The sequence below is a fragment of the Melanaphis sacchari genome, unplaced genomic scaffold (genome assembly GCF_002803265.2).
Source record: "Melanaphis sacchari strain LSU unplaced genomic scaffold, SCAv2.0 Contig122_pilon_pilon, whole genome shotgun sequence".
Classification (NCBI taxonomy): domain Eukaryota; kingdom Metazoa; phylum Arthropoda; class Insecta; order Hemiptera; family Aphididae; genus Melanaphis; species Melanaphis sacchari.
This window is the reverse complement of record NW_020270484.1, coordinates 996,922-1,007,201: the sequence shown is the minus strand read 5'-3', so window position 1 is coordinate 1,007,201 and position 10,280 is coordinate 996,922. Positions and strand designations below refer to the sequence as shown.

Here is a 10,280-nt window from a genome sequence, read left to right as displayed (position 1 = left end):
GTATAAGCCATTAAGGCCATTAAGCTAAACATATCCACAAAATAACCGAACTTATCATAATTGCGCATACGCTTATTATTATCGCGTTGTTGTACAAATACCCGCGATAACGATAAGCGCCAAATGTATGGATTTGAAATTAAAACTTAATTGCTATTATTATTTTATTTTAAGAACAAGGTTTCAACAGTTTAGTCAGAGAACGGCTGAAAATAATATAAGAAGAAATTATATGAAACTAATTTTATTCATAAATCAATAGATAATATATGTAATGTTGACCAGCATTATCATTTTTAAATTTAGATAATTTATTGATTTATTTATTCATTATGTAGTTATCAGTAATCATTCATTTATTTTTATTAATAATGCATGTAAGTTAATAATAATATTATAGTTATATGATTTAAAATACAGAATATGACATTGGACTGACTATAAAAAAAATTATGTTTTCTGTTTTCAAAATTCTTATTATTTCACTTGGTAAACCCAACGTCAAAAACAGGATAAGTTTAAATTCTTATATTAAACAAACAAACTGAGATATAAGTGGAAAAAAATAATTGCTTCCAATCCCCTCATTACTCGTGCATACATTGTATCTGTGTTTTAAATCAACTTAGTGATGTTACTCTGTTAGCTTAAATAATTGAGCAAATAATGAGCAAATAGTTAATTAACTTATTATCAAATTTAATGGTGATAATACTATCTGTGTTTAAGCATTATTTTTATTTATATGTATTGTAATAATTCTTATAGATTTTGGCAACTTGTGCTGGTTATTAGAAGAAATTAAAAAAATATATTAAATTCACTGTTCATAGAGAAATTTATCTAGCTAAATGTTTTATAGCAATGTAAAAGGCACAAACATATTAAATATTTTTCTCAAATCTACAAATATATTACTATACATTTACTTTTTTTTTTCAAATCTTACTTTAATAATAATTTAAGAATTGATACAACATAGTATGTTATTTCAATTGTTAAATGCTAAACTGGAATGTTACAGTTTTCTCTGTTAAAAAATCTATACATTATATTTTTTGGTATATATTATATTTGTCGACATTATTGATACAAATACAGAAACATTGGTACTAAAATTAATGTTAGACTAAGACTAGAAGATTCTTAATATAATATTTAATCATCTATTAAAACTAAGCTACAATCTACAATTTTCAAATTTTAATATTTAACACTTTAACAATTTATTTACAAAAGTAGTCTATTTATTGTCATAAACGTCAAACATAAATAATTATTGAAATAAGAAATTTTGGTATAGCTATTGAATGGTGAATACTCAACATTGTTCAAATTATTATCACAAGGTTACATTAAAGATGCAAAAAACTTGTACAGTATATTTTTCAAGTGTTTTTTATTTAATCCTTTTAATTTAAAAATCAATCTTTTGTTATAAAATTGTAAGAATTTGGCTTTATTTAATTTATTTATTTGTCAACTATTAAACAATATTTACCATTATCAAATTTGTGGTAAATTTGCATCTCTAAAAAATATACTTATTATTATGTAGTAGTTTTTAATCAATGAAACAAGTTATTTAATATTAGAATATTATTAACAAATATTTAACAAATTGATAGTTGAAATAATAATAAAACAATATATAACTATCAGCATAATTATATAAATATTTATTAGGTAAATTAAATTAAAAATGTTTCTAGTCTATAGAATTAAGCATGAAAAATAATTTGTTTGTTTTGGTTTCATTATTATTTTACTTGGTAACATTTAATAAAGTATCAGTAATTGCTTCAGCTACATATTGAATATTATTTGTATTCAGTCCACAGATGTTAATACGTCCTGACCGTAACATATAAATATGATATTTGTTCCGTAAGTATTCTACATGACTTTCTATAATATTTAAAATGAGTTTAATTAAAAAAATATTTTAACAGAGATTTAATTAAAAATTTACCTGATAATCCTGTATAGGAAAACATCCCAATCTGATCAGTTATATGATTCCATGTTCCAATTGTTCCAAGCTTTTCTAAATTTTCTCGTAATGCTTTTCTCATAGCTTTAATCCTGTCTGTCATAAGCTTTAAAGTATTCATCCTAAATATAAAACATACATGAATAATACTCATATACAATCATAAATATTTACAGCAAAATAATTAAAAAAATATATTATTTAAAATTCACCATTCGTTTTTAAATTCATCATTATTTAATATTGTGCTGACAGTACGTGCACCATGGTTTGGTGGATTTGAGTACATTCCTCTTACAATCATTGTCACCTGCGATTTTACAGCTTTGATATTTTCCACAGAATTCAGTACAAAAGTAAGATTCCCAGCACGTTCATCTTCAAAATGCATTATTAATTAAAATACAAGCTAGTTTCAAAAGTTGAAAATAATTTATTATTATTATAAATTTACTATAAAGTCCATAGTTTTTAGCAAATGATTGTGAACATAAAAATTCAAACCCTTGATTAAAGAAGTATCGCACAGACCAGGCATCTTTTTCCAAATCTCCTGATGCAAATCCTTGGTAAGCATTATCAAAGAATGGTATTAAATTATGTTCCTAAAAAAGACAAATATTAGAACTTTATTTTTTTAATTTATAATACAGTAGAGCTTTGATAGTCTGGTCGAATCCAGACTAAACATCATCCGGATTACCAAAGCATTTACAGATTACCTATTCAAATGACTAAGATTTTCATTTTTATTTCCACAACCTTTAAATTTATTGAACTTTAAATTATAAAAATAATAAATAACTTTAACATAATGAATTATAAAATAAATTTTTCATGATAATAGAACTTATATAGTCTGTAATTTCTTTCTGAAGAGTTCCGAACAAACTACATATGTATCTACGAATACTTATGTCGTTCAGATTACTACGTTTACCACATCATTGGGGGTTCGGACTATCGAGGTGGCTCTACATTAAATTAGATTTTGTATGTTAAATAATTAATTATAGAAAAAATATTCCATAGATAAAAATATATAAAAACATAATATTATAATTCTTCATATAGCTTCAAAATTTAAATTATATATTTTTAGGAGCTTTATGTTTTTTCTTTAAATATCTTGATTTTTCACTAGGTTTTAGTTCCATGATTATTGTTTCTAACTACCTAAAAGAATATTAATACTGACTTTTATAATTTCTGCAATTTTCTTCCATTGATCTTCAGTCGGATCTAAGCCAGTTGGATTATGAGCACATCCATGTAATATAATAACTGAATTCTCTGGTGCATTTGATAAATCTTCACAAAATCCATCAAAATCGAGCGATTTTGTTTCTTCATTCCAATAGCGATAAGTTTTGGCATTTTGAAATCCACTGGTCATGAAAATCAAATGGTGATTTTCTAAACAAAATTTTGAATCAATGACATTGGCTTAATACATTAGAGAAGCTTTTATTTACAGAGTAATTCTTTAAACTTGCTTAACTCCAATTTTTTTTTTTTTTTTTTGATAACAAATTTATACTTAAAGATTACATTTTCAAATGTTTTGTGGCAAAATAAACTTTTGTTTTTTAAACAATCCTCCCCTTCTTTCTTCAATATTTTTAATATCATATTTTGAAACAAAATATTATTATGAGTATTTTGATACATAAAAAATCAAATTTAACAAGTAGTTTTTGAGTTATAATTTATAAGTATTTAAAGTTTAAATGAGCAGAATGAGTGTTATGGAGATATGTAGCAAAATGTTAATCTACTACTTTGCTTGCTTAAGTTCAAAATTTATAATGCATTAACTAATTTCATATTTATAGTTTTTATGGATTGAAACACTCCAAAAAATATTTTTATTCAAAAAAGTAAAAAACTGAAACAATTATAACTATAATTATAAATGTATTAAAAAATGTTGTTTTATTTAAAATAATGAGTGTTATTTGATAAAAGAATTACCCAGTATATATCACATCTAATATAAGCTTAGTTAATAATATAATAATATTTTAATAATGCAAACAGCACAAATAATATTATACTATAATAATAATAATAATAATAAAAAAATGTTTATCTAATAGCTGATAGCGAATGATTTGAAAAAGATTATTGAATATCTTGTAAATTTAAAGTGCTATCTACACATTATCATAAACCAAAAATTGTAAGTAAATAGATAGGTAAATACCATTTGCATGCTACATTTAAACAATTTATATTTTATAATAACTTTAAAGTTTTTTTTTGATCAATGTTCTAACCTGAGAAACATAATTTAAATTTTAGATAGTCCAAAAGTATGAAAATGTTAAATTATTTAATGGAATAGTCTAAACTTGATTTTATTATATTGAATATGGAGTAATCAATAAGCATTTATATATATTTTATACATTTGCATATTTTTGTATATGGTCTTAATAATAACTATTTTATTATTCTATTCAATTCAGATTCAATTTTATAATATTATAACTAAGCGTTGTTAATAGAGAATTTCTGTAGTAACTAATATTCATTAAAAACAATGATATTCCCACTAAAAAATGTACATTTCATAAACCTAAGCCAACTCTTTTTAAACTTTTTTATAAAAAATAATAAATCATAATTTTTAATATTATTTTGAATTATAAAAAGTATAAATTTACATCTTTTAATATAGTAAACAAAATGAGTATGACTAAAAATTTAATGATTAAAATGTTAAATGAATACATTTTATATTTTTATGTGAAACTTGATTTTTATATTTCATATTATATTCAACAATACTTAAAATACCAGTATATGCATATAATTACCCCAAGTTGGTATTGAATAATAGAATGTGGTACATTTCAAATGTTTAACTAAGAATTCTGCACCCACTCTAAGTGCTCCAGAACCACTGATTGATTGAACTCCAAAGATCTAAAATAATATAAATTATAAATTAATATAAATATTTTTCATTTTTAAAATTGATACCATCATTAACATGAATACATTTATAATGGTATCTATGCACTATAATTATGTTCAAGATGGAGAAGTTAGGTTATTTAGAGAATTTAAGTTTGATAAAATATTTGTTAAAATGTGTTACTATAATCAAAATAAAATATACTCATATTGTATAATAAATGTTTGAAGGTTATTTTTAAATTAGAAAATAGCCATTCATTTACAAATGTATTAAAATTAACAGGCTTAAAGCAAGCAAATATTTATTTTTTATTTTTAAATTTATCAAATTAAAATAAATTGGACCTAACCTTGGAGATTTTAGCTAAAAACTGCACTTGGAATTGTATGTCATACACTATCTATTAATTATTGATTAATTGATCGATTTTCATTGTACTAGTTATTAATGTTTTGTATTATTTATATATATTAAGTAGGAATCCCTTTTTGAGACTAAATTTTTATTCCCTTATTTTTCAATACAACTTTAAGTTTTTAGGACTGTCTAAACTTTTGAATTATATAATTAATTAATTATAATTTTTTGTTCTGATCTGTGATATTTTAAGTTTAACGTTTATCAACGAACAATCCAAAAACGTTCAAGATCATAATAAACATGTTTTTTCCCATCACTAATTATAATACATATGCACAAATACACATTAGTTGTTATTAACTTAATGTGTAAATCCATTCTAAATATTAGTCAGAAATAACATATAAGTAACAAATTCTCACACCTATAATTTTTTAACAATTACTAAAATTACTTTTCTATATTCACACACAAGTGAACAATAAAATTATCAAAAATTTTTTTGTTAAGTGACAGTGTATTTTAATGATTTTACTTAGAAAGTACAATAGAGTATACTAGTCAATGATGGTATAAGTCAATTAATCTATATTATAAGTTACCATTGATTTATTTAATGAAACATTAAATGTTCATCATAATATTATTATTTAAGCATATTTAAAATAATTTATAAAGAATAAAAATTTCTTCTTAGCATTTAAAGAAGATAGATAATGATATTTTCAATTCAAGTTACATATTCATTTAATAAAAATATAGCTTATTATATGGTTCAAAAACTTAAAAAAAAAACAAACATTTTATAACGTTTGAATATTTTAACAATGAATTATGTACCACACTAACATGTAAATTACATATTAAAATTTAATATAAATATATTATATACTCAATTAAAGTCTAGAAATACTTAGAATATAAATAAAAATATACTTTTAAAGAAGCAAGATATTATCAAGCTACTCTACTCATTTGTGGTATTTTATTTTTATTAACAAAGATTGTTATTTATAAATATTATGAAAATTTGACAATTACAACATTATTAAGTTTTTTTTAGCGGCTATTAAAAATTAGTGATATTAGTTATGGTGAAAAGTAAATATTAACTGGTGTTGTAATTGTATATAATTAACAAATTTAAAATTTATATTTACAATAATTATTCTTATTTGTTGTAAACATATTAAAAAGTTAAATGCAACAGAGTTTTATGAAAAAATTATTATAGTTGAAACCTAATTATATTCATTTCATTTAGTATACTGAGTTAGGAATATTTTTAGCCTGAAGGTATAGCATTTCATAATACATTTTTCTTTCTAATTAAAATCTTAGTAATCATTTCTTGTGACTTAATGCGTCATATTTTAATGGTAACTGATAGTACTCCAACAGTTCAACATTCCTATAACATCTATAATATCTAATAGTACTTTTGAATTCCCACTAATAAAATTAACTTATAAATGTATTACAAACTATTGCCATAGTAAATAGACAATTTCATATTTGTAGTAATAGAAATATTATTTTTATGTATAATACTATTAATACTATGCGTGTATATTTCACATACAGTTACTTATGGTCTATGGACTGTAAATTTGGCGACTAACTATTGATTATCTTATAAATTACTGAGATGACCACAATAAGACTGGCATTGACTATTAGAAGATATACATATAATAGTGAACAGTTACTGTTGATATAAGTATATAAGTATGGAAATTTCAATTAATAATATAAATTAATAATTACATCATACCTACTTTTAGATTCTGAACAGAGCGGTGAATGTATTGATTTTACAATGTGTCAGTCATCACATTTTGGAGCAGTAAAAATACTTTGATTTTCAACCTTGAAAGTAATTTCTGTAGCAAATTGGATCAAAGTGATACTTTAAAATATCAAGAACAAAACAATTACCAGTACATTTCTCAATAATTATGAAAATTAGATAAAATTAATGTAGGAAAAACAGGAATTTTTTAGTAAAAGTAGTTTTTGATAAAATTGGTTTAGTTTTCTGTGATTATATAAAAATGGATATCTATAAATACATGCAATTTTCAAAATATTTTGAATTTTTTAGTTTTTTTCTTTAAAAATATGAATAAAAAAAATAAAATATGTTTTAAGTCAAAATTCTTGAAAAAACTCCACTCATATTTTTCATATATAATTATATATCATTGAATTCAAATTTATCTCACTTGTAACAGTCACCCACAGAACATTAAATGTAAAGTATTTGCCTAATTTTTATTTTAACCAACATTATCATGTATTACTAATAATAAAATAAATTACTATTTAATGATAATAAAAATTATTTAATAATATAGACTAACAGACCATCTTCATTTTTCATATGCAATAATTAATTATTGAATTCAAATTTAACACATATTTCAGTGACTTACTTAATGATAGATACCTACTATACAATAAATTGGTAACCTATTTTTCCCTTTTTTTAATTTCATAGCTGCACATATATTTTTTTTTTTAATTAATAATTATAAATATTTTTCACTGTCACTTTTACCATTTAAATATTATAATATAAATCAAAATGGTTCTAATCTGAGAAAAAAATGTCTTAAAACTTGAGGAGTAAAATGTGTCTGATATTCAAACTATAAGTTATAATTTATAAATTAAAATAAGTAATTATAGTTATTGAAAAGTTGTATAAAATAAAATAGTTCTTTTTTTAATTGTATTAAAATAATCTTTACAGCTTCAAAATTGGGAATATTGATAATAAATAATTAAGTGGGTATAATTAAAGATTAAATATACTAAGTATATTTAATCTATAGTATAACTGTATAAGACTATTTTTTAAATTTCAATGTTCTATAACTTTGTACCTTTTGTACATAAAATACAGACTGTAATACCTAGCTATAAATTAAATCTAGATGGAAGTTACTTTTTTTTCTTACGTTTAATTAATTTCTAGTAGAGATAAATGAATATGAGATGTTTTTGATATTATTAATAACAGACAAATCACTCTAAAAAACTGACTTAACTCTATAAGCTCTAATCATACATTTTTTATATCTTTTATAATTTATATAATAGTTGTTACCCAATTATACATCTATGTAGAATAGCTATTAGATAATTTAAATAACAATTTGATACAATACAGAAATTATATCCAATCATGATCACTATTCTATTATCTGTAACTTATAGCAACTCTATAAATATACAAAAAAAACATACTTGATTTTCTTGAGGCAAAAGAAAATGTTTGAGTGAGCCATCACATTATAGAAATTGAAAAACAAACCTACAAACCTCTTAATCTCAAATAATCTATTGATATAACTTTTATTTAAAATAATTCAATCATTTTTGAGTCAATAGTGGAAAAAGAAATATTAATTTATCAAAATATTTTATACCATATTAATTAATTTGAGTAACCTAAGCAAAATTAATTTAATTTATGCACTAGTTTTCATGTGGAAACATTAATAGGTATTTTTAACTTTTGTTGTATTAAATCATTTAAAAATTATGAATAAATAAGCATTGTGACTTTAACTTAAGATCATCTAATAATTATCTATCATATTGATTTTTTCTTAAACAAAATAGTATAAATATAAATTATTACAGATCCTTCTTCTTGTCGTTCAGCGATATCACCTAGTAGGAGTTGCGATGCAGCTTTGGTAAACGATTCTAAGCCCAATATGGGTAAATACTCATGATTAGATGTACTTTCAAGTACCACGCTTTCAGCCTTTTTCACAACAGGCATATAATATGGTTTGCCTTCATTTGTCCTGTATGCTGTAAAATTGAAAAAATTGTCAATATAAATTGGTAGCAGATAATAATCAAAATTTACATACCCCCAATGGACAAATTTACTTTTGATGGATTGTCGTCTTCATTAAACAATTTCACCAGATGGAACACTTCGATGGGAGGTGCTTGTTCGACGATGCTGAAAATACTCATAGTGGGATTGATGGTATAATTCAATTTTACGATTTACGAAAAAACAATAGTAATAATTGTAATGAAACAAATTAACGAAAGTAACTAAAAAGTAACAATTAGTAAAATATAATGCTGGCAGTTAGTAGATGAGTGTAGAAATGTATGACAATTAACAACGGAATTACACTTTAACACGCTCAACTCTACAATTACAATGATAAAATTTTTAATTAATATTTAACATAATATGATAATAAACTTAGATGATAAACAAATAACTTAAAATACCGTTCGCCGATAGTCTGTAGTGTCAATTTATAAGCTCGACACTCGACAATCGACACTGTTTAAATAATAAATAATATTATTATCAACACAGTGCCGATTATCGTGATTTGTGAGTGAACGATGTAAAATTTTATCAGAATGAGTGACCTCTGAGAGTAACAGGGAGATAACAGCTGTAATTTGTAATTTGCGCGTAAAAAGGCCAGGGGACAAGGACATTTGTAGTATTTGTACATAACTATTATTTACTATATAAAACATCTAGTACGAGTAGTATCCATTAAAAAAAAAAAAATAAATAAATAAATAGACTAACTCAATTGCGTAGTATAGTTATAGATTCATGGAACCTATTGAAGAATATCTATGGTAGGTAGTAGCGAACATTTTCAGAGGATATTAATCAAAATTCAAAATACAATTTGACGGCGAGTTGATGGCTTCCTCAGAAAATGAGTTACATTTTCAGCAAATGTGAAATTTATCTCAAGCTCACCCACTTATCATAGGTATGAGACATGAGTAATTTATTTGAGCATAATATTTTAACATTTTATATTAAAGTATGAATAAATTGTGCTGTAAATCAAATACCCTTTCTTGCAATAACTACTTACCTATTGCCGCTAGAGTTCTAACTATTGTAAAGGCCAAAGAGTACTTAATAAACAACTACTGTCTATTTTATAAATATCTTATTGTTTTACTGTAATGACGTAATGTAATGGAGTA

At 23.0% G+C, this 10,280-nt stretch overlaps 1 protein-coding gene across 1 annotated transcript; it reads right to left on the bottom strand.

Moving 5' to 3' along the window:
• Nucleotides 1-1,756: 1,756 nt before the first annotated feature.
• On the bottom strand, nucleotides 1,757-9,629 carry LOC112590896 (aspartate aminotransferase, cytoplasmic). The gene is made up of 8 exons (XM_025334494.1): nucleotides 9,170-9,629; nucleotides 8,929-9,107; nucleotides 4,816-4,924; nucleotides 3,192-3,409; nucleotides 2,448-2,598; nucleotides 2,206-2,371; nucleotides 1,973-2,115; nucleotides 1,757-1,908 (listed from the first exon to the last, which is right to left on the bottom strand). Exons 1-8 carry the CDS (start codon nucleotides 9,276-9,278, stop codon nucleotides 1,766-1,768), a joined length of 1,218 nt encoding a protein of 405 aa, XP_025190279.1. The 5' UTR covers nucleotides 9,279-9,629; the 3' UTR covers nucleotides 1,757-1,765.
• Between the last annotated feature and the right edge of the window lie 651 nt (nucleotides 9,630-10,280).

Coding starts and splice junctions, on each gene's coding strand:
- LOC112590896 (XM_025334494.1), bottom strand. CDS start 9,278: ATGAGTATTTTCAGCATCGTCGAACAAGCACCTCCCATCGAAGTGTTC. Junction 3,410..4,815: donor TTATTCAATACCAACTTGGG/GTAATTATATGC, acceptor AATTTTGTTTAG/AAAATCACCATTTGATTTTC. Junction 2,116..2,205: donor GATGAATTTAAAAACGAATG/GTGAATTTTAAA, acceptor TTTTATATTTAG/GATGAATACTTTAAAGCTTA.